General features: G+C 39.0%; 1 protein-coding gene across 7 annotated transcripts in view; it reads right to left on the bottom strand.

Moving 5' to 3' along the window:
• LCOR (ligand dependent nuclear receptor corepressor) overlaps nt 1–25,546 on the bottom strand; it is a 100,950-nt gene that overhangs the window by 52,742 nt on the left and 22,662 nt on the right. For 6 of the 7 annotated variants that reach the window (XM_056120760.1, XM_056120765.1, XM_056120766.1 and 3 more), the window contains 2 exons: nt 4,850–4,915; nt 4,458–4,537 (listed from right to left, as the gene is read on the bottom strand). The exons of the other annotated variant lie outside the window; for it this stretch is intronic. In XM_056120760.1, coding sequence (XP_055976735.1) covers nt 4,458–4,537; nt 4,850–4,915 — 146 coding nt within the window. The remainder of the gene's footprint in view (nt 1–4,457; nt 4,538–4,849; nt 4,916–25,546) is intronic. 7 annotated transcript variants of the gene reach the window in all.

Below are 25,546 nucleotides of genomic sequence, written 5' to 3'. Positions count from 1 at the left end.
AGACAAATATCCAATAATATCATTCATAAGTAGTACATAAAGAAATAAAGCAAGTGAATAGATAATGTCCAATGCAAACAAACCTTTGTATTTTGATTACTAAACAAAAGTCACTAAAGCAAAAGGGTACGATGAGGGTAAAGGAGAGGTCTGATAGGACAGTTGGGGAGGGATAATGAATGGCACATTATTGGTGGATATGGCACAGTAACACTGTACACTTTAAACATATAAATATTTACCTCTTATAGACCAGTTTCCTCAACACCTTTATATATATATATGTGTATGCATACGTGTATAAACCCTATATATCTAAGAATACAATAAACAGAATTTAAAGGCAACCAACAACATGGAAGAAAATATTTGCAAATCAATTATCTGATAATAAATTAATACATAGAAAGAATTCTCACAATTCAATGATAAAAATTTTTAAATGTGCAAAAGGACCAAGTTCTTCAAAGAACACTCGAGTTATCAGTAAGCATGAGAGAAAAATGAAAAATGTTCAATTTCACTAATCACTAGGGAAATGCATAAAAACCTCACAATGACATGACATGTTTCAGCCATTAGGATTACTACTATAATTCAAAAGGAAGACGACGGTGGGCTGGGGAGATGGTTGACTGTATACTTCGTGTGGGGGTGATGAGGGCGAAGAGAAAGGGCCCAGAATCTAACTTCAGAAGAGCAAGCTTCCCCTGAGCAGAGCTAAGGGCAAACCCCCAAGCACCAAGTCACAAGTATCACTAACTGTGCCTCCCCACACAAAACAAACAAACAAACAAACAAAAACACCCAATTCTGATCATTTGGTAGTTTGATATTTAATGGGATCCTGACCTGAGCACTGATTCGGTGTCACGCTGCTTTTCTTAATCTCTTAAAATATCTAAATAAAAAGCTTCTAGAAACACAACAAAATTAGGTCTTACAATTTAGAATTTTTTTTTGGAGGGGAGGAGGGTTTGAGCAACACCTGGCTGTGCTCAGAGGATCATATGTGGTGCCAGGGATCAAACACCGGTTGGTAGCATGACAGGCAATCATCTTGTGTGCTGTGCGACCTCTTCAGCCCCAGACCGTAATTTTTTTTTTAAACCAGAATATTGTAAAGTGCAGGTCAATAATTGTTCTACTAATCACTTAGGTGAATATGTTTTATTTTCAAAAAAGATTATTTTATATATTCACCTAAATATTTCAAACTTTACGATGCCTGCTTTATTGATTCTGTCAGCTTCTGTACTTACTTCCCTCTTTTCTGATATCAGGTCAATGTTTCTAACAGCTTTTCCAAACTCAATCTAGATGTCTCACCATGACAATTTCCAAGATTCTAAACTCATCCTCAATGCTGCCACCTATTGGCTCTTACCATAACAAACATTTCCTTTGGGGGAAAAAAAAATCTTAAACTAGCCTTAAACTAGTAATAGTTAACCAAGCCCAGAGACCAGATTTAATTTCGAGATTCTAATTCTTCTCAGATAAGATGCTCCAAGTCCCTGTGATGTTTGAGAACACTTATTTTAACAAAACCTAAGACATTTACTTGACAATTTATGTTCCTAAAGTCTTTCTGTTCCTATTTTCCATTATAAATGCTGTGGCTGTCTTTAGAGAGAAAAAAAAAAAAGACAAAAAATGACAAAAAAGAAAAATGCCAAAGACAGGTAGTGAAGTGGTAATGAAGTAAAGCAATTTCTTTAGAAACAGCTGAATTGTCAAATGAAGGAAGCTTCTCTAGTGAGAAAGCCATATAGAGATTGTGTAACTATAAATAGTAAGAACAGTTGTTTTGATGCTAAATTATCCCATATTATGCTACTTCTAAAATAGTGCTTCTAAAAATAGTCATGTAATATTTTATCTTCATACAAGCAATGGAAAGCTCTTATTACAAGGATATCTTACAATCAATTATTGTATATGGAATTTTCTTCACAAACATACCCTAAAAGGGGATAATTAATGGTTGCTCCTTTAAGTCCAGTTTCTCAACTTTTTACTGGCAATGGTGCCCTTCTGACTTTGTTTCTGTTCTGCGGGTCCACTTCATGTCCTACTGCTTGGCCTAGTCTCATGCCACGGCCCTCTTCGTGAAGTTCTGCCCCCTTGAAACAATCTGGGGCCCACAGGGGAACTGAAAAAAATGCTATTCTAGTTTACACAAGCATTGACTGAATGACCTGTTCAATACTCAACCTGTACATATGTGGATCACACACGACTACGTATGTTGTTGCTTATTTTCTTATATTTCTCAACTTACATTAAATTTCAAGATACTTCTCTCCTTAATTCAATGAGAACACTGTCCCAGAGAGTCACAACCTTCTTCATGTAGTAAGAAAAAAAAAAGACTCTACAAAATAAGAATATTAGGCAGCGCATAAACCTGCTTTTAGATCTTAAAGCTACTAATTTGATAATAGCAAATACTGATTCAGTGGCTACACACTGGGGTACAAACATACCTCCAGAATTTGACAAAAGGAGCTGGAGAGATACTATAGCAGGCAGAGCACTTTCCTTGCACAGAACAAACCTGGTCCGATCCCAGAATCCCATATGGTCCCCTGGGCCCACCAGGAGCAGCCCCTGAGCATCACTGGGTATGGCCCCAAACCCAGACAACCAAAAAATAAACAGACTGGAAAAACCCCAATTACAAAAAAATATAATTTGACAATATGGTCAGAAACTCAAAGATTCAAAGACACCAGGAGAGATAGCTGAAAGGACTGAGAGCATGCTTTCCATGTACTGGGTTCAATACTGGTGTACTGGGTTCAATATTGGTATTGAACCCAATATGTCACAGTCTTCAGAGCATTATCAGGTGTGCTTCCCCCCAAGAAAAAATTGTTTCAGTGACAAAAAAGGATAAAAAAAGGGGGCAGAATACCGACAACCAGTACAGGTAATATTTACTACAATTGTGAAGCATTAGAAAAGTTAAACAGCACCTAAACAATTCAGGGGAAGAAAGGTGGCGTCTATTAAGAGTAAGCTCAAGGGGGTGGAAGCTAGAGTGATAGTACTGTGGGTAGGATGCTTGCCTTGCATGTGGCCAACCCGGTTCAATCCCTGGCACACATATGGGTCCCCCTAATATGAAGTGATCCCTGAATCCAGAGTCAGGAAGGAGTAAGCCCTAAACACCCACAAGTGTCGCTCAAAATACAGAACAAAAAAAGAAGAGGAAAGGAATTTAGAGCTTTGGAGAATAGCTATAGAGAATAGATCCATGTAATAAATAAAAACATGGTGTTTAATCAAATGATCAGACCAGTTTAACTCCACACAATTATATAGAACACTGGTAGAGCAGAATTAAGACTGTGGAAGATGCTAATGAATTCAGAAGACAATAACAAAGTCATTGGAGACTGAGTATAGGGTAACTTTTCCATACTATTTGTAGAACGAGGGGCAGGGCAGGTTGCACAGTGGTTTACTCTTGCAGTGGTGTATAAGGACTGAAGAAAACTGAGAGACCAATTATGAATTACTTTAGATGCTAATCATCTGAACAACTGTGATAGCTGTAGAAAGGAAAAAGAATACACTGTAATAAGGAGAAGTTGAAAGAACTTGGCTGGCCTGATGTTAGAGAAATATATAAAGAAGAGGTAAGAATAAAAACGTTTCCAAAACTTTAGAACAAATGTCCCCATACTTATTTGGCCTACTATCCCCTTTTCACTAAAGAAAACATCACTAGCACCCTCCCATATAGAAATTTTCCTTCTTCACACAAAAAGTAGTCCTAACTGCAACATCTGCCCCCACGCCCCAAATCTTTCTGAGGAGCGGGGGTCTCTTCCCCCAGGTTTTGTCTACTTTGGTAAAAACTACATTAAAGCAAAAAACAGAAGAACTATAAAAAGAAACAAAAAACTACTATGAATAGAAGTTTTTATTTCTAGACCAAAATTCTGTTTAATTGCACAAAGCAATAAAACAGGAACCTAATAAAACAAATCCAATAAAACAAGCCCAATTTTTCAACTGAATATAAACTCATGCTCAAATATTAGAAAAAAAAAGTTTTATACAAAAGCTTTTTATAAACCAGAGTTCATCATAAATCTACAAGAATTACTGATCCAGATCTGTTACTGATCTTTCTATACACATAGCTCTCATTATAGTGATCATACAATTTTATGTTTAAAATAAGCACAACAGTTTGAGACATAATTATTCTGCCTATTGTAAAATTTTTAAAAAGCCTGCATGCTAGGAAATAGATTTCTCAATAGCTAATCAACAGATTGAAAACAGTCTAAATTGAAAAACTGAATCACCACCAAATACTATATGAAACAAAATCATACATTCCTCTTTGGAAACATCTTTCAAAGGAATAAAATCTTGAAAAACTAAAAACTATCGAGTAAAATACCATTCTAGTCAAGTGTCACAAGATTTTTGATTACCTTTACTTTATCTCTTCTCAAGCAACAAAAAAGACAATTCTCATCGAAAGTCCAATCAGAAATGCTTTCAGGTTCACAGTCTACAAAAAAAAAAAAAAACAGTAAGAATGACAAATTAATACTAACAAGACATTTTTTGAGAAAACAAATGAGAATCAATTTCAGAAATATTATTTAATACACAAAAACCCTTAGCAATGGACAGGTTCCCAATTTGTCTTAAAATTCTTGATAATTGTTCATTAATGTACCATCATACATGTATATTTAACATAAAAAATGATTACATGAATATAGCTGCAAACCATATGAAAATTTTAAAAAGGAATTCATTTAGGCTTAAGTCAGTATACGCCCTAAACACTAAAATGCCAGAGAAAAAAATTTAATACCTTTAAATAAACTGAGATCTTTTAATAATGCAGGTCCAAACAGCCCTTCAAGAATACTTTCAAACCCTGAAAAGATGAAAAAGAAATCCATTATTATAATATTCTCTATAGCAATTTAGCATTTAATCTGTTACTAATGAAAAGACTTATTTAATTCCAGTTCTCAAGACTTTTCATATGATTATTTAAGGGATACTGAGGAAAGAGTGTCAATGACAAATCTAACAGGCACATTTGCATTTTGTCAATGATTAAGAGTCAATACAAATTCAGAACACATTCAAACATGAAGTATGCAATACTCAGAAAGGAAATTCATAGGTTCTCTTAACCAACTTACAAAATCACAAATACTTCTTAATATAAACTCTCTTACTCCCAATTTTTAAAGGGCACCATTCCCAGCGAAAAAATCAAAATGATTCAAAATTTCCTTAATACTCTGGTTATACTACATGTCAGGTCTCTAAATATCAACCCCCAAAAAAAGGTAAGGTAAGTTAGTATTTTACAAAGCAAATCTGTATTACGGATGAAAAAAATCACTGCATAATATTCTATTAGTGCTAGAGCAGTGGTGCAGAGGGTTGTGTGGCTTGCCTTGCACGCGGCAGAGGCTGGTTGATTCCAGGCATCCCACTGAATGTGGGGTGTGTGGGGCGTGTGAGGTGTGTGATGTGTATGTCTGTGTGTTTCCCCACCCCACCCTGCTGGCAGTGAACTCTTGAGTGCAGAGCAAGGAATAACTCTTAAGCTCATCCCCACTCAGGAAAAAGAAAAAAAGACCTTCATAATTATTTCACATTGACAAGATATTTTGGTTCCTTTATGAAAGGCAGGATCTAGTAATTACATATATACAAAAAAGTGAATTCAAGTATGTCTATACATTAATATTTAATCTATAAACAACTACCAGTATGAAAAATAAATTTAAAAAAATCTCTGATTATTTCAAATACTACTGATCAACTCTATGTCATGGGGTTGAGGAGAAAAATACAGTGGTAAGGGCACTTGCCTTGCCCTCAGCAGACCTGGGTTCAATTCCCAGCACCCCATACGGTTCCACAGGCCCTGAGCACTCACTGCAGGGTGTGATCCCAAAACAAGTACACACACACACACACACACACACACACACACACACACTCCATCATACTGATTTCTACTTGTTTTAGTAGAATAAGAAACAAAAGGGAAATAAAATTATACCTTTGTAAAACATTCTACCAGAAATAATGGACTTGAGGAAGGGTTCCCAACTGATTTTCATGGACTTGTTTGGGAACTCAGTTACATAAAATCTGTGAATCCACTAAGTACTTTAAGCATGACCTTTAGAAAGAAGATTGATATAATTTAATGTACATGCTGCATTTCTAATGCAAAGAAAGAAATGTCATTGTAATTAATACAAAAAAGAGTTTCTGTGGGGCCAGAGTTATCAACAGTACAGTGAGTAGGCTGCTTGCATGCAGCTGACTCGGGTTCAATAGGCAACATCCCACACATGATCCCCCACGGTCACCACCAGGAGCTATCCCTCCCATCAAAATGGTGTGCTTTCAAAATAAAACCAATCTTTGAGGCAAATGAGAGATATCTGTGCCTGTTTTATTATCTGACAACTACACTTAAAACACTTTCCACTAAAATTATTAAGTCCTCTCCCCTCAAGTTAGGGTGGAAAAGGCCATTTTGGGATGAGGGTTTTGAAGATGGGGAAGTGGTGGTAAGAGATGAATCAACTGGAATTGCTAGTCACTGTCTACTTGATCTGCATACTATTCTTTGTACCAACCTTTAAAAAAAAAAAGAATAAATCACATAATCTGCCGATCTAAAACCTTCAAGCCCCCACTCCAAAGAAATTCTGACTTAACAAATATTTACAACAATTAAATTACCCTGAAAGTACAATACACAATATAAATAGCTAAAGGAAATTATTGGTGATCCCAAGAACAGATTTAATATGTTTTTATCTTGGTTTATAAAAAAAACTACAACAAATTCCAACTCTGCATGCTTACCACAGTTGTTTCTTTTAAAAAAAAAAAGAAAGAAAGAAAAGTGCTAATATGACAGAAAATGCTGAGAAAGTAAAAGCAAATAAACGCTTTGGAAAATATTTAAAAATCACAAGAGGCGAGAAAACAGCAGCACAGCTCTTAATTTACATTTGTGATGACCTAAGTTCAACTGCAGGCACACAAAAATAAATGGGGGGTAGGGGTTCACAAAAAACATCTAAAAATAAAAAAGGAAAAGAACACCCCCCCAAAAAATGGCCATGGATGAAAAGATTAACAATTAATTTTGTCCAAAATAATAACTATAAAGTCATACTTTTTGTTTACAACTGCAACAATACCCTTACAAATACTACTGATTGGACAATGTAAGGTTTTATTTTGCTATCCTGTTAAAAGGACTTAATCTCAGTTTTATTAATATTAAATATTGAATTTAGCAGTTGCTTAGCAACAAGGAATGTCTCGTGCTATGCTTGACATTAACAAAAGGCAAATAAAAGAAGAACCAATGTATTCAAAATTTATACCATGATTTCACACAAAAGTCATAAAGATCAATACCAAAATGCCATGAAAAACTATACAGACTGAAAGGACAACTGTACCATTATGTTCAATTACAAAAATATTTCCCGAATGTATCTATTTTCCAAACAATTCGTATACAATTGTTCTTCCTTGTTACAATATGTATTGTTACAATATGTATTGTTTTCAGAACTGTGTCATTATGTTTTATTACCAGGGCTTTAAAAATAACTGTAATATACTGCATATAAAAAAATTCCCTGATATATCTATTTTCCAAACAATTCCTATACAATTGTTCTTAAAGCTGGTCTCTTCCCTGTTACAATATGTATTGTTTTCAGACTATATTCTTCAAACAGTTCTTTAATAACGCCTTTATTCAGAAAAACTTGACTTTGCAGAACATAAACAAAAAACAAATTTCTACATCTAACCAATCAAAGGTGCTTATAACCTGACTTCAACAAAGCTTTATAGAGGGTTTACTACCCAGAACTTTCCTGCTCATTTCACAGATCCAGCAAGGTTGCCTTTTAATGTATCTGATTATTATTTCTACTTCCTATGTGGAGTTTTCTCAAGCCTTTGCATGTTACCTCTGCATAAACAAATCTTATCCTTCAGGGCACTTTTCCATCAAATATGTACTCCTTTATACAACAGACACTAACTGAGGAGCTTCTACCACCCAGGTCCAGCTGCAGACACTGAGTGGGAAGTAGTGGACAGACATCGTGCCAGCTCTTAAAATGCTTCAGTTTCAACAGAATTTCCTTAACACTGTCCTCTTACAGTAACTGTAAATTGCCTTTTATTCCCCTGACACAAGCAAGCACTGTTTATTCAAATATTCTGTAATGTAAAATCTGGTATGGGCTTTCTAAATTTTTTCTTTAATAGTTTATTCTTAGCTTTCCAAGGAGATTAAAAGCTCCAGGAAGGTCTTGTTTTCCTCAATTTCTCTATTAGCTATGACTCTACATGTCTGGTTTTTGGCTTCTGCTACTATCATATAGCTCTCAAAAGTATGAACAGGGGCTGGAGTGATATAGCACAGTGGGTAGGGTGTTTGCCTTGTACTTGGCCGACCTGAGTTCGACTCCCAGCATTCCATATGGTCTCCTGAGCACCGCCAGTGTAGAGTGTAGAGGCAGGAGTAACCCCTGTGCATGGCCAGATGTGACCCAAAGGGTAAAAAAAAAAAAAGAACAATGGAAAGTTCTCTTTTTCCCCTCTTTAATCTACACCATAATCTCTACTATCTCTTCCATTTTTATGCCAATAGAGGAAAACCACATTATGAAAAGCAATAGGATAGGAACATATACATAAGAAATTAACATAAGCATTATAGTGTTGCTTATTACATGTTGTATTATATAAAGAAAAGACTGAAACACTGATTTATGAATCATGAAACCCATTCCTTTGAGAGAACCAGTACAGAAACAATCTAAGAAACACAGAAGAGTTAAAGGAAAATTATGAGCTTCTCAGAAAATTAGCAAATTTTAGATCAAGGTCCTTTGGATATCTACTTATTAACTTAATGCTTGAGAATTTAGATAGAACCAACAGCATCTGGAGTTCCTCACTTCAAACTCAGCTTTATTTTTGCTCTAGCTATCTTGGTGTACCATAAAACCAAAAGTGGCTTGGCTCTCTCATGTCTGTGTTCCCCCTTGAACAAGGATCTTGCTTGCTTGTCTCGTTTCTCAGCTTGCTTGCTCTTTTTAATTGTGTTCTCTCTTGAACATATGTATTCCTTTCTTTTCTCCCAGTTCACGAATCTTTCTAAATAAACTTTGTTTAATAAAAACGATCTTACTTCACTTAAAAACAAATAAGCCCAAAGGCAACTGGAGGAATTTCTATAAAGAAATGAGTTTTAGCAGACTCCTCCTGTCCTTCCTCAAGGCAATCTATCTCACTGACATACATTAAGAGTTCCTCTTTGTGGCAAGAGATAGGACAGGGGATAAGGGCACGCAAGAAGCTTGACCCGGTTTGGTCTGCATAGCAAATGGTTCCCTGAGCACTGCTAGGAGGAGTGACGCCTGAATATCACTGATTATGACCCCTTTTCCAGTAAAACGTTGCTCTCTTCTAGAGAATCCTGCTCCAGGCCCATGTAATCTGATGGTACCACATATACCCTCAGAATTAATTAGCATAAAACCTGATGAAAAAAAAAGAAACAGCTGTCCGTTTACACTGAAGAAGAATTTAGTAATACTAATGATCCAAACTGAAACAGAATACAGAAATATACAAGAGGATAAGGCAGGTAGCTCAGTGGTGGTACATTATATATCTTGCATGTGAGAAGCCCTGGATTTGATCCTCAATATTAGGGAGGGGGAAAATAGTGAGAGGAAGGGGGACAAATGACTGGAACTTGAAGAGTAGTATTTCTATGAGCCTACAAAGAAGAGTAATTAAAATAGATTAAGACAATTATTTCGCATTTACAGTATTATGAACATTATTCTTTAAAAGGTACAAGAGCTGAAGACCTTGCAAAGGTAAGGCAATTGCCCTGCACGCTGCCACCCAACCCAGTTTTATTCCTGTCACCACATATGGTCCCCCATATAGCCCGGAGTGATCCCTGAGACAGAGTCATGACTAGTCCCTGAGCACGGCTGGCCATAGCCCCCAAACAGACAAATAAAGAGGTAAACACAGTACCATCCTCCTCGTGCCCTCTGGCTCTAGGGGCGTTGAGGGTTACTCCAGGCTCTGTAATCTGGAGTTGTTCCTGGTCATGCTCAGGAGACCATCTCACACCTGGGATCAAACCTGAGCCTCTACATGCAAAAAAATAGGCTCAGAACTCTGCCTAACACCATGTACAAAAGTAAGATCAAAATGGATTAAAGACCTCAACATCAGACCAGAAACCATAAGGTACATTGAAGATAAAGTTGGCAAAACCCTCCATGACATTGAAGCTAATGGTATCTTCAAAGATGCCATGCCACTGGCCGAGCAAGTGAAAACAGAGATAGATAAATGGGACTATCTTAAACTAAGAAGCTTCTGCACCTCCAAAGAAACAGTGACCAAAATACAAAGACAGTCTACAGAATGGGAAAGGATATTCACCGAATACACATCTGACAAGGGGTTGATATCCAGGATATACAAAATACTGGTTAAACTCCACAAGAAGAAAACATCCAACCCCATCCAAAAATGGGGCAATGAAATGAACAGAAACTTTCTCAAAGAAGAAATCCGAATGGCAAAAAAGCACATGAGAAAATGCTCTACATCATTAATCATCAGGGAGATGCAGATCAAAACCACAATGAGATACCATCTCACACCTCAGAGACTGGCCCACATTCAAAAGAACAAAAGCAACCGATGCTGGCGTGGATGTGGCGAGAAAGGGACACTCCTTCACTGTTGGTGGGAATGTCCACTGGTTCAGCCCTTCTGGAAAACAGTATGGACGATTCTCAAAAAATTAGAAATTGAGCTCCCATTTGACCCAGCAATACCACTCCTGGGAATATATCCCAGAGAGGCAAAAATGTGTAGTCGAAGTGACATCTGCACTTGTTTGTTCATTGCAGCACTCTTTACAATAGCCAGAAACTGGAAGAAACCTGAATGCCCAAGAACAGATGACTGGTTAAAGAAACTTTGGTACATCTACACAATGGAGTACTATGTAGCTCTTAGAAAAGATGAAGTCATGAAATTTACATACAAGTGGTACAATATGGAAAGTATCATGCTAAGCGAAATGAGTCAGAAAGAGAGGGATAGACATAGAAAGATTGCATTCATCTGGGGGATATAAAGTAACAAAGTATGAGATTAATACCCAAGAATAGCTGAGATCAGCACCAGGAGGATTACTCCATAACTTAGAGGCCAGCCGGGTATCCTAGAGGAAAGGGCAGCTCAGATAGAGAAGGGAGCACCAAATAAAGGATGTTTGGAGGATCCTCCCAGGAGGGGAGATGCATGTCGAAAGTAGACTATGGACTGAACATGTTTGCCACTCAATGCCTCTTTTGCAGACCACAACACCCAAAAGGAGAGAGAGAACACAGGGGATTGCCCTGCCACAGAGACAGGGGGGATGGGGGGATGGGGGTGGGAGGGATATTATCTATGGTGGTGGAAAATGGGCACTGGTGGAGGGATGGGTATCTGATCATTGTATAATTGAAACCAAAGCACAAAAAATTGTAAATCTACAACTTGAAAAAAAATAAAATAAAATAAAGGAAAAAAAAAAAAAACCTGAGCCTCCTGCATACAAAGCATGTACTCAGCTATATTTGGGTGGGGGGTCACACCCAGCGGTGCTCAGGGGTGACTCCTGGCTCTGCACTCAGGAATTACCCCTGGCGTGCTCAGGGGACCATATGGGATGCTGGGAATCGAACCCGGGTCAGTCACGTGCAAGGCAAATGCCCTATCTGCTGTGCTATCACTCCAGTCCCTATTGAAGCATTTTAATCTATGTCTCTACATTTTTTTCTCTTTAAATACTGATTACCAAAAATCTTCCTAGATAAATAAAACTTTGAGTTGAGAAATATATAATTTAAAAACAATCATGTGGGTTCATATACAGTGATAGTATAATGGGCAGGGCACTTGCCTTCCAAAAAGCAGCCCCAGGTTCAATCCCTGGCGCCCGTGCCCCATATGGCCCCAAGTCCCACCAGGAGGAGCGATCCTCGAGCACAGAGCCAGGAGTAAGCCCTAAGCCTGGCCAGGTATAACAAAAAAAAAAAAAAAAAAAGCAAAAACAAGCAACAAAACCCCACAAAACCAAGCCAATTGCCTAGTAAATTTAAATTTCTCAACTCAAAGTTAAATTTATTTATCTAGGAAGATTTTTGGTAATCAGTATTTAAAGAGAAAAAAAAATGTAGAGACATAGAGCAGGTAGGGCATTTGCCTTGCACGCGGCCGACCAAGGTTCGATTCCCAGCATCCCATATGTTTCCCTGAGCACTGCCAGGAGTAATTCCTGAGTGCATGAGCCAGGAGTAACCCCTGTGCATGGCTGGGTAAGTAAAGTAAAGTAAGTAAAGTAAAGGCCCTCCCGTTGATCGTCGATTTGCTCGAGCAGGCCCAGTAACATCTCCATAGGAGACTTTGTTGTTACTGTGTCTGGCATATCGAATACTCTCGGTAGCTTGCCGGGCTCTCTGAGAGGGGCGGAGGAATTGAACTCGGGTCGGCCATGTTGGCTGCGTGCAAGGCAGACGCCCTATCCGCTGTGCTATCGCTCCAGCTGGGTGTGAACAACAACAAAAAAAAAAAAGTTAAAATTTATCGAAAGTTAAAATCAGGGGCCATAGTGAATATAGCAGGTAGAGTACTTGCCATGCACACAGCTAACCCAGGCTTGATCCCTGGCACCCCATATGGTCAGCACCCTGTCAGGTGTGATCCCTGAGCACAGAGTCAGTAATAAGGCCTAGTACCACTAGGTGTGGCAAAAAGAGAGAGAGAGAGAGAGAGAAAAAAAAAAAGAACTCCTAATTTCCTATTCCTCTTACTACTTCATGATCTCTCTAACCCCCATCTTCAACACAACTCATCCTACTGCTGCCAAGTTCTTCCATCTTCTCTATTTTAAATGTTATTAATGATTTTCCACTGACATACTGAAGACTTTAGAGTCTTGGATGAAAGCAAGATGAGTGAGGATTAGATGAAAACAATCTTTTCAGTCTCCTGTCATTGCTTTCTGTTCATATACACTGCATATACCAGCCATAGTAATTTATCAATCATTACATATTTATCTTTTAAAGTCTTTTGAGCCTTTTGTTCTTTAACCTATTGTGTTATCTGCAGCCTTAATCTAATTCTATGGTATTTCTTAACTCACTCCACAAATTCCAGGCAAAGTTCGAAACAACCTCACCAGTGATGTAGCTATACTACTTATAAACTAAGAGATTTTATCTACTGATTTTTGAACAAAGAACTATAGAGTCCATACATCTTTTCTCTTTAAATAGCCTAACCTAGTCCTAAACGTCAGCCAATAAATGCTGAATGTGGGGCCTGAGAAAAAGTTCAAGGGGCTAGTAAGAGGAGACCCAGGTTTGCTCAGTGGCACTGCATATTATCTCCTGAATACATATTATCTCCTGAATTTCTGACATGGTGAATGGGAGTGATGCACCGTGTCAGAAATGGCCCCTGAGCTACTGGACATAGTCCCAAAATTTAAAAAAAAAAAAAAAAGAAAAGAAAAGAAAAGAAAAGAAAGGCCCAAGTAAGTAACTCAATGGGTTACAGCACATGCACCGCACACAGGAGACTTAAGCGCCACATGGGCTCCAAATACTGCAAGGAGTGAAGCCCAAACACTCCCAGGTGTGGTCACCAAATAAAATGCTAAAAGAAATGTAAACACATCCTTCCCAATTTCCATATTCTCCTATTCACAGGATGATCTTTTTAAAAGAGATCTCCCATTCAGCAGGACCTGGGGCTGGGGTGGTGGGCAGGTCCTCATCTGATGCAACCCGGCAGGTTCAGTATTCCACCAGGGTGGGGTGTTGCTCAGGGACCACCTGAATGGTGCTCAAGGGGGCCAGGCAGTGCAGTGATTAAACCCATGCTATCACTTGAGCTATTCCCCTGGTTTGCTGCTTTGAGACTTTATAATGATTCTACTTTCTGTGTCTGGCATCCTGAAGATAAAACAAATTAAAAAAAAATATGAAAGAAAGGTAATTTTTGTGTTATGGGAAAATGATGGTTTTCTGTCCTTACTCAATGAAGTTCTCTGCAGGTATAAACTAAAACCAAACTATAATTAAGGCTTGCTTTGTTGGCCCCTAAACAGAGATGACAAAATCCAGTTTATGAAAAACTGTAATCAGAACAAAACCAGAAGTATGTTGGAAAGTTCTAAATATTAGTGGTATTAATAATTTAAAGAGGGAAAAGAAGTATTATTGAGTAGCTGGAACACTATCAAAATCATCTGGTATCGTTTTATATATTACATATTATTATAAAATGAGATTTCAAAATGCTTAATCAAAATCACAAAAGTAGCTACAGAAGTACTTAAGTCAGATAAATTTAGTTCACTGAAAATCTAAGGGTAGTTTGAATTCACTTTTTTCTACTATTTCAAACTGTCTTTCGGAGAGTAATTATGCTTATAAAGAAGCCATTTAAATATAAATCTGAGGTTGATTTGAATAAGTCAATTATGCCAGTTCACAATCTCTGGGCCTCGGTTCCTTAGAGGACTTAGTCATTACAGGTCAGTAATCTTGTATGAGTACAGTTCGTACATGAACTAAAAATGTGATCATATATGCAAGCCACTACGTTTCCAAACTTTATTTGCTGTGAACGAAATTTCTTTCTTTAAAAGCACTCAAAAATCATGTGCTGGAGCTATGTACAGAGGGTAGGACATTTGCCTTGCGTAAGGCCAACCAGGTTCAACCCCTGGTACTCCTTATCGTCCCCCAAACCCACAAAGGAATGGTTTCTGAACACAGAGCCCGGAGCACTACTGGGTGTGGCCTAAAAAACAAAAAACAAACAAACAACAACCCCAAAGCACTCAAAATTTGTTAACAGCGTTTGTCCTGTCATTAAGTCTCTCTCTCTCTCCCCAATCCTTACCCTTCTCCTTCCCAGCTTCCTTTGGGCTGAGTCTACTCCAAGTTCTATGTTCAAGGGAATGACAAGGTGCTAAGGACTGAACATGGATCTCCTGGAAGAAAAACATGCACTACAGTCCTCTGAATTTTCTCCCCATTCCTAGATGAAAACTAACTAAAAATAACACACAATGTGGAATAGTGTTGTTCTGCCATGTCAGGGACTGGACCCAAGCCTTGTGTAGATAGGCAAGTGCTCTACTGATGATCAACATCCCTGATGTTGGCCCTGATGTTGGCCTGATGGGGGCCCCTGAGATGCAAAGCAAAACATATGCTCCTTTGAACTGTATGTCCAGCCCTCGTTTTGATTCAAAGTAAAACAACAACACAATTAAAAACCTTCCATTAGTTTCTGATCCTCTTTTTTTTGAGGTAGCACTGTACTCCCGTTGTTCATTGATTAGCTTGAGCAGGCAACAGTAACGTCTCCATTTTGAGACTTGTTACTGTTTTTGGCATATTGAATACACCACGGGGAGCTTGCCAGGCTCTGCCATGCGTGTTTTTTGAGGTCGGCGACAGAAATTTAAGAGTCGACTAAGAGTCAGGCACTAGATATGCAGCTGTAAATAATGACAGATGAAACTTTCATTCTGGCAACAGAAGCAAAAGATACACATGATGATGTGCATGTTAAGGATAAGCATAACAAGTAATGGTAGAAGAATATAGCAAAATAAGTGGATAACACTGAACTGTGATAAACCCTGACTTCGTAGAAGCACTGGAGAGGGATTTAGGGAGACTTTTTTCTAACCTTGAGAGGTTAGAAAAAGAGCCTCTAGGGACAAAGAGATGACTCAGCAACTTAAGAGTCTCCCCTCAAAGCTTGAAGTCTGATCCCCATTCTGCTACATGCACCAAACTAGGTCCCAAGAACTCTATTTGAGCCTGACACCTCTGCTGTCTATGACTCCTGGTACAACAATCACAAATGAAGGGAAGTGACCTCTGGCAAGCACTACGACTAAATGTGCAAACATCAGTCAGGCACATATATGATCCCTGGTCAGAAATAAAGTGAGGGCTGGAGCGATAGCACAGTGGGTAGGGCATTTGCCTTGCACGCGGCCGACCTGGGTTCGATCCCCAGCATCCCATATGATCCCCCAAGCACCACCAGGAATAATTCCTGAGTGCAGAGCCAGGAATAATCCCTGAGCATCGCTGGGTATGACCCAAAAAGCAAAAAATATGGATATCCAAGTCATGTGGATATCCAAACAGGATATCAAGAACAGGCAGAAGGACAGTGCTACATCAGCATACAGTCTGAAGTGGCAGTGGGTATACGGGAAACTAGAGGAGAAAGGCAGCCACCAGCGAGTGTGCTAATACCACGCTTCTGCATGTTCCACTGCAGAGAGTCAGTGCTTGAGGTACTCAAGACATATGAAAGCCTGCAGGAACTCCCACAGAGTATGGACCTTGAAGTCCTGACCTCTACCCAGCTTTCCAGGGCTTGTCTTATTTCTGTTTTTCGTTTGTTTGTTTCTTTGTTTGTTTTTGGGGGGGCGTCCATACTTGAAAGTGCTCAGGACTTATTGCTGGTTCTACACTCGGGGAGTTTCTGGTAGAGCTTAGGGACCGACCACATGGGATGTCAAGTATCAAACCTGAGTCAGCCATGCCTTGTAAGGCAAATACCATGCCTGCTGTACTACTTCTCTGTCCCTTCGCTGCTTACTACTCTTAGAATTGCTGGGGCAGTGAAGCAAAGAGGATTTACTTAGGAACTAAGGAAGGGAAGTGAAAAGTCAGAGAATAAGATTAAGAGTGAACACAGAATTTCTCCAAAGAACAGGGTGGGGTGTTAGCTCAGGAATTATACATCCAAATTGGGATGAATTAACTCTTAGGGAATAGCACGGTCCTCCAGTTGTTCATCGGTTTGCTCGAGTGGGCCCAGTAACATCTCCATCTTGAGACTTGTTGTTACTGTGTTTGGCATATTGAATACATCACGGGTAGCTTGCAGGCAAGATACTCTCGGTAGCTTCCTGGGCTCTCCGAGAGGGGCAGAGGAATCAAACCCGGCTTGGCAGGGCCTGCTGCACGTAAGGCAAACACCCTACCACTGTGCTATGACTCCAGCCCTACTCTAGGGAATGAATGTACCCCATAAATTTAAACAGAAAAAGAACCACATCCATAGAGGGTTGTGGGCAACTGAACAAGATGGGAGTGTATCATAAATTAAAGAAACTGTTGTACCCCCAGAGGAATCAAGTGGGGTCAACTCCCAAGCAACACGGAGAGTGGGCACCACTTGGTTGTCCAAAGCTGGCCTTCAGAGATTTTTTCCAAGCTACCTAGTCATTTTCAGTTGTGTTGCTAGGGTGTTGTCAAGGTGGGAGTGGTGAATCGTTCCCCAATGAAACCCTAGTCAATTCTGATTTACAGGGGCTTGTACCTGCTGGCCAATTTCAGCAATTTGGTGTTATCTAAGGAACAATAAGAAAATTGGTGTGACGTGGACAGACTGAATATGGTGAAAAACAAGGAGATATGGTCAGAGATTCAGAGATAAGATAATAAAAACAAAGGTATACAGTGAAATTGGGTTTTAAATTTAGTAAAAATCCACTGATTTTATACTTAGTGGTAGAGGCAACATGACCAGGTTTCTATTAAGATTACCAAACTGCTAAGCTGGGGAGAGAGTCCACCAGGCAGGGTGCTTGCCTTGCAGGCAGCCAACCAGGGTTCATTCACCAGCACCACATATGGTTCTCCCAACCACCGTCAGGAGTGATCCCTGAGTATGCCCTGAGCATATCAGGTGTGGCCCCAAAACAAACAAACTAAAAAGATTACCAGGTTATTACATGAATTACTGATTATTAAGAAAGAATTATTTGATTATTCTTATGATAGCTTTGGAGGAAGTATTGATGGCTTAAATTGTAGTGGCAGTGATAGAAAGGTGATTGGCTGGATAGAGAGTATATTCTAAGAGAAATCTGCTGTGGTCATTTGCTCTAGGATGTACAGTGCAAAGAAGCTAAAAATTATGTTTGGACTTTTAGTCTAAAAATTGGGCAAATTGTAGTTGTGCTTGGGTTTCAATTACACAGTGATCAAATACCCATCCCTCCACCAGTGCCCATTCCCCACCACCACGGGTCCCAGCATCCCTCCCACCCTCCCATCACCCCCATCCCCCTGCCTCTGTGGCAGGGCATTCCCTTTTGTTCTCTCTCTCCTTTTGGGTCTGTGGTTTGCAAGAGAGGCAATGGGTGACAATCATCTTTAGTCTATAGTCTACTTTCAGCATGCTTCTCCCATCCTGGGAGGATCCTCCCAACACCTTTATTTGGTGTTCCCTTCTCTATCTGAGCTCCCTTTAATGGGAGTGAATTCTAAGCATTGAACAGGAAGTCGATCTTCAGCACTGCTGGGTACTTATCCTGCCCCCTTCCCACCCACTCCCCACCCCCTGTTCTGCCCCAAAGGAAAAGAAAACACAAAAAAATCTCATGAGACATGATTTTTAGGGTCTGGAGAGTAGGGACTTGCCATGGAAGCAGCTGACCCTGCCAGATCCCCAATCCCCAAGACCACAAGTGCCCACCAGACCCACCAGGAATAACCCTTCCATATGATGTATTTTGCTTAACATGACCCTCTACATTCCCATCAATAGTTGGGTAGTACTGCATTGTGTGTGTGTGTGTGTGTGTGTGTGTGTGTGTGTGTGTGTGTGTGTGTGTATAACATATCTTTATCTACTCATCCATCATTGAGCATTTAAGCAGTTTCCATGAAGTAAATTCTTTTGGTTTTTGGTCATATCTGGCAGTTTAGGGCTAATAATCTTGCCAATACTCAAGTGTACATATGCAGTGTCAGGAATTCAATCTAGATGTCATAAATTCTTGATAGTTTTCCTGTTTAAAAACATTCAGTGATTACCTGTTTGCAAAGAAGTCAGTCAAAATTGTTAACTATGGCTCTTAAGCTCTTAAATTCTTCCAAATTTTTTCAGCACTCTCCCAATTTCCTTTAAGTGCCCTCAACTGAAACTACTGTTTCTCAAATATAACTTGTTCTTTCTTATTTTGATCCTAATCCCTCTCTTTATACCCTCTTCCTCCTGCCAAAAGCATTCCTTGAAATCTCCAGTTATTCAAAGCATAGTCCAGCTCAGTCTCATGATTATAAATCAAAAATTTCTCTTGCTATTTTTCCATCAACTTTCTCTTAGTCACTTATCACTCCTTTACACCAGTGTGTGAGTGTGTTTGAGTGTGTCAGTTTTGGGGCCACACTCAGCAGTGCTCAGGTGTTACTCCTCACTCTGCATTAAGGCATCACAACTAGCTGGCTTGGGAATCCATATGGGATGCCAAGGATCAACTGCCATATAACAACTACTGTCACTGTCCCTGTCCCTGTACTGTTGTTCATCAATTTGCTCAAGCGGGCCCAGTAACATCTCCACTGTGACAATTGTTACTCTGTTTGGCATATCGAATATGTCACGGGGAGCTTGCCAGGCTTTGCCGTGCAGACGAAATACTCTTGGTAGCTTGTCGGGCTCTCCAAGAGGGGCAGAGGAATCGAACTCGGGTCGGCCATGTTGGCCACTTGCAAGGCAAACGCCCTACCCACTGTGCTATTATTGCTCCAGCCATAACAACTACATGATATATATAAAGAATTCACATTAAATCTAAATAATTTAATTCTCATTAAATCTAAAAATATAGAGAGGCTGGAGAGATAGTGTGGGGGCAAAGCAACTGCCTTGCATCTCACTGAGCCTCGTTCAAATTTCTAGTACTCTGAGCATCACCTGAGCACTGTAGATTTCAACACCATACTTCCAATAGATTGAAAAAAAAACTAGCAAAAAATAAAATGAGAAACAGAAGACATGAGCAATACTAAACCAACTACTGGTCTTCCTCAATTATCAAAGGTTATATTCCAATAAACTTACCTAAAGGTGAAAACACACAAACAAAATAGTTACTATACTATACCAATCAAAAGTTTTTATATTTTATTAGCCTACAACTAGACGCGTGACGGCGGGCAGGGGCTGGAGCGATAGCACAGCGGGTAGGGCGTTTGCCTTGCACACAGCCAACATGGCCGACCTGAGTTCGATTCCTCTGCCCCTCTCCGAGAGCCCGGCAAGCTACCGAGAGTATCTTGCCCGCACGGCAGAGCCTGGCAAGCTCCCTGTGACGTATCCGATATGCCAAACACAGTAACAACAAAGTCTCCAATGGAGACGTTCCTGGGCCCGCTCGAGCAAATCGATGATCAACGGGAGGGCCTTTACCTTTACCTTACCATTACAACTAGACAAACCATCTAACAAAGCTGATTCTAAGATTTGTTGAATAGCTTATATTACTTATTGAATACTGTATTAAAATTGAAAGTGATGCCAGATAGGTAGCACAGTGGGTAGGGTGCTTGCCTTGCACACAGCTGATCCAGGTTCAACCCCCAACACCCCCATATGGTTCCCTGAGTCTGCTAGGAGTGATTCCTGAACACAGAGCCAGGCCCTAAGCACCACCAGTTTTGGCCTAAAAATAAAAGAACAACAACAACAACAAAAATCACCTAATAAACTCACAATAATAAAAACTGGAACAAGAACATACACTACAAAATTTAAAAGTCCAGAAAACAAACCTATACACCAATGATCAACTGATTTGTATTGTTTTTTATTTTGAGGGGCCATATCCAGTGATGCTCAGAGCTTATTCCTGGCTATTTGCTCATGGAAATGATATCAGTGCTGGGAAATCTAACCAGTATCAGATGCATGTGAGGTAGGTGCCTTAACCACTGTACTATCTCTCTGGCCCCTGGCCAACTGAATTTTTTTACAGACATGTCAAGAGGATTTCCAATGGGCAGACAACTGTTCTTTCAGTAAGATACTGAGACTACTAGAAAAACTATACACAAAAGAATGAAGTTGGATTCCTACCCTTATAAACGGAAACATACATTCTACATATTCTAAAAATTAAAATATAGGGTCAGAACAATAGTACAGCACAGATAGTGTGCCCCCCATGGCCTATTATTATCAATAATAATGTAAGATATTTCATTACTATAAATATTGTGTAAGTGATATATATCCCTTGTTATCTCTCTCAATGCATAACTGAACTCAAATCATTCGTTAGGAAAAGCATCAAGTACTAGAAATAAAGGAGAATCTTGAAAAAGTATGTATTGACATTCCAAAGGTATGGGGGCCCAAATGAATTAGGCAATTTGGTTTTAACACTCACAAAAGTCAAGAGCAATCACATAAGGACAAAAAAAGGAATAATGATGGTTGAAACTAAGAGTCCGGCAAAAGCTCGGATCCTAGAGTGATACTATCCCAGAAACTGGTCCACTAACTTACCACGTCATCATCTATCCCAAAGAAACAAATTTTTGATTGCAATAAGAAGCAAGTGGGGGAAATCCATCCATGGCCACAGAGACAGGGGAGACTTTGCAAGGAGAGAGTCCTAGCCAAGTTCAATCCCTGGCACTACAGACATGGTCTCTTGAACACTGCCAGGAGTAACCTCTAGCACATATTCAGGAATAGCTTTCTGAGCATAACTAGGTGTGTCACTAAAAACAACAAAAGCTATCTAGAAAGGAAAAGCAATTTTTTTCTATTTAGAGAAAATAAGGGAGTTTCTCTAGGGAAACCAAATACCTTACCTGTCTGTCCTGAACAGATCTGAAATATAAACATATTCTACTTCAGCAGTTTTCACTTTAGTTCCAAGATTACTTTATATTCTTAAATACTGAGCTACCTAAAATAAGTTTTTTTGTGTGTGTAGTCATGCCTACTATAGTCTCTGTATTTGAAATTTAAAAGATATTTTTAAACCCCCAAACACTATTATAACTCACACCTCAAAGCAATCAAGAGTAATGATATTATCATATTCCATGGCCTCTGGAAAGCTCCACTTAGTGAAGACAAAAAAAAAAAAAGAGTTAAGGGCAAATACTACCTTATTAGTTTTCACTCCTGAACACCTGGGTATCCCTGGACATATGAGAACCACTGCAATGTTAGAATTATCTAGGACTCCCTTAATTATAAAATAAACAACAAGTCCTATGAAGACAGGTGGAGGATAGAAGAAACAAATGTAAACCTTCGTTTCTTAAATTTTTTCCACTTGGGACACTACTTTGCCTGAGCTGGAAATCCTTAGAAGCATTACTATAGCTTGTTCTAAATTAATTTTAAATCATTCCATATTCAAAACTTTTAACTGTTGCCAACTACCCTACTTTCAGGTACATGACCATTACATGAGGTCACCACCCAGAGTTTAAAAAGCTATGTTCTAGAAAAGCATTCATAATCTGTCCACACATGATTCATTTATGAAAAAGACAAATCCATGTCTAAAATGATTCACTTCTGGGGTCAAGCGACAGTATAGTGGTAGGAGTTTGCCACCACCCAGGTTCAATCCCCAGCATCTCGTCCCCAAGCCTGCCCGGATCCATGAAAGGAATGCTCCCGTCCCCAAAATGATCATCCTCAATTAAAGAGATATACTAAATTCTGTAAAACAATTTTTCACAAAAATGGACAATAAAATTTCTCAGAATCTGAAATTTTATGTGCATAATTTTTAGTTACAAATATTAAGTTATATTTAATAATACAATTTAAGATGTGCTACATTATAATAACCAATGTGTATGTTATTTTATATATAGATTATACCTACTGTTATTTAAAAGAGTTCACCAAGAAACTGCTATTCTAGAGGACAGAGAGACAGATCAATGGATTAAGCACAAAGTTTCACATGCCTGAGGCCTGGGTTCAAGTCTCTGTACCTCATGTTCTCCCAGCACTGCTGGGAGCAACCCTTATGCACCACTGGGTGTGGCCAAAAAAAAAGGAGGGGGTGAGGATGTAGCAGCAGCTACTACTCCAGACAATAAGCATACAAGGCAGTTAGGGAGGCAATAATTGCATAAAACATATCAGATAGGTCAGAGAAATAGCTCAAAGGGCTAGTGCACTACTTTGTATGAAGATCTGGGTTCAATCCCCAACAGTACATGGTCCCCTGAGCAACAATAGCAGAGCAATGAGCTGAAGCACTGTCAGATATGGCCCCAAAACTAAAATATAATCAAACTAAAATAAAAACTACAGATTTGATGAAGAACTGTTATCCAAAACTCAACAATGATCTCAATTAAAACCTTGGCTATCATCAAAGAAGAAACGAAACACAGATGGCAAGCAAACATGAAAAAAGATATTCAACACAGTATGTCATTAGATAATTATAAGCTAAAATGAGATACCATTACATATTTATTAGAATGCCCAAAATCAAAACAGAGATCAGCAAATTCTGGTGAAGCAACAAGAACTCATTAACCTTTCACAGAAAAGCAAAACAAGTCACTTTGAAAAACCACAAAATTTCTCACAAAATTTAACATATCCTCAACAATTATCAGCAACTGCAATTCTTAGTATCTACTCAAAAGAACAAAAAACTTAGTCCACACAAAAACGCAGACACAAACAAGAGCACCTAAAAATATTTAAAAAAAAAATAGCAGTAAGGCACTTGCCTTGCACACAATCAACAGGATTTGATTCCCAGTGCCCCAAAAGGTTCCCCAAGTCCTCCAGGAGTGATCCATGAACTCAGAGTCAGGAGTTAACATCTTTAGAACATCCTGAACAGATGCAGCAAAAACAAATGTGCACAAAGAAGTTTACAGTAGCTTTTACTCCCTAATTGTCAAAACTTGTAAGTTAACCAAGGTACATTTCTGGGGGGTGAACTCCAGTATATTTAAGCATTATTCAGTACAAAAAGAAATGAATTATTAAGACTTGTTACAAGGAAACTTGGATACACATAGGTAAGTGAAAAAAGCCAATATGAGAAGGTTATTAAGGATTTAACTAGACAACATCCTACAATAAAGAAAACTATGCACACAGTAAAAAATATTTATGGAAGGCGGAATAGGCAGAACACGGGAATTTGGGGGCAGTGCAGTTATTCTGGATGACACTACAATGGCGGATACATGTGTCTACCCAGAGAATGTACAACACCAAGAGCGCAATTTAGGGCTACCACTGTGGTACAAGATGTGAATACTGAGCAAGTTTTATGTCTGTGGGAATCCTCAATTATGCTGTGAACCTAAAACTACCCTTAAAATGTAACGTTTATGAGGCCAGAGAGGTATCAGCAGGTAGAGCTCTTGCCTTGTACGTGGCCAATTCAGGTTCAATCCCCAGCACTCCCACGTGTTCCTCCTGTACCACAGAAGTGATCCCTGAGCACAGAGCCCGGAGTAAACTCTGAGCACAGACAGGGCTGCCCCCAGCCCTGGGTACCTTGTACCAGTACTTGAAGACCAACTAGCATTAATGCCACCTATATAACCTGATTATAATTCCAAGGAAATAAATGGAACACTTTGCAAAGGTATATAATTTCAAACTAACAGATATAAACATCATTGGGATTTATTAAAGAGGAAACCTCAGTGCCGTTTGGGACAGTAACAGTTTACGACAAATAGAATAAAACCAATCAATACCGACTGCAAAAAAGCTAACCAACTTAATAATTTCCAATAGATAACAGTCTAGCAACTGGGCAATTATTAAATTATTAAATAGAAAAGATATGAAGCAAACAAAATATCATCGGTTCACAAATTCAAACCTATACACAATGTGTGTGTAGTTTTTGAACCACACCCAGCTGTGCTCAAGGCTTATTCCTGGCTGTGCTCAGGGACTATGTGCTAGAGGAGCTGGAATCCCAGTCAGCCACGTACAAAGCCAAGTGGCTTACTCACTGTATATTCTCTCCCCGCCCCCCCCCCCCAACCAATATGGCAGCATACATGCAGACAGACTCATACAGAGGCAGTTCTGAAAAACTTGTGTACATTTAGTGCACCCTGAAATACAATTTGTAAGCCTTTTGTAACAGCACTTGTGGTTTCACAGGCTTACCTTACTTTACTTGCTTTACCAACCATGACTTTAAAAACTGTGTAATACCCATTAGCAGTAATCTCTAGCACTGATGGCCGAGATAAGCATCCGGTTTTGGTTTGAATCTTTACGCTCAATTCAGGACTAGAATTTATTATATTATATATTATAATCATGAAAAATATCAAAAAAGGAAGAATGCACACTACACACACAGTGACTCACAACAGACTATGGAACCATAAAACTGTGTGGTTTTAACTCGTAACTACCTTTTCTACTATTTGACCTTGGAAAAATTCCTTATCAAGTGCCTTATCTGTAAAATAACATATTACCTTAAAGTTTTTGTGAGGATGAAGAATAAGTAGTTGAAAAATTAGATCAGCATCTGTTACACTAAGCACTATAAACACACATCAGCTATGAAAAAAAATATACA

The sequence above is a fragment of the Sorex fumeus genome, unplaced genomic scaffold (assembly GCF_029834395.1).
Source record: "Sorex fumeus unplaced genomic scaffold, SorFum_2.1 ptg000043l, whole genome shotgun sequence".
In the NCBI taxonomy this organism is placed as follows: Eukaryota; Metazoa; Chordata; class Mammalia; order Eulipotyphla; family Soricidae; genus Sorex; species Sorex fumeus.
This window is presented reverse-complemented; position numbering and strand designations above follow the sequence as displayed.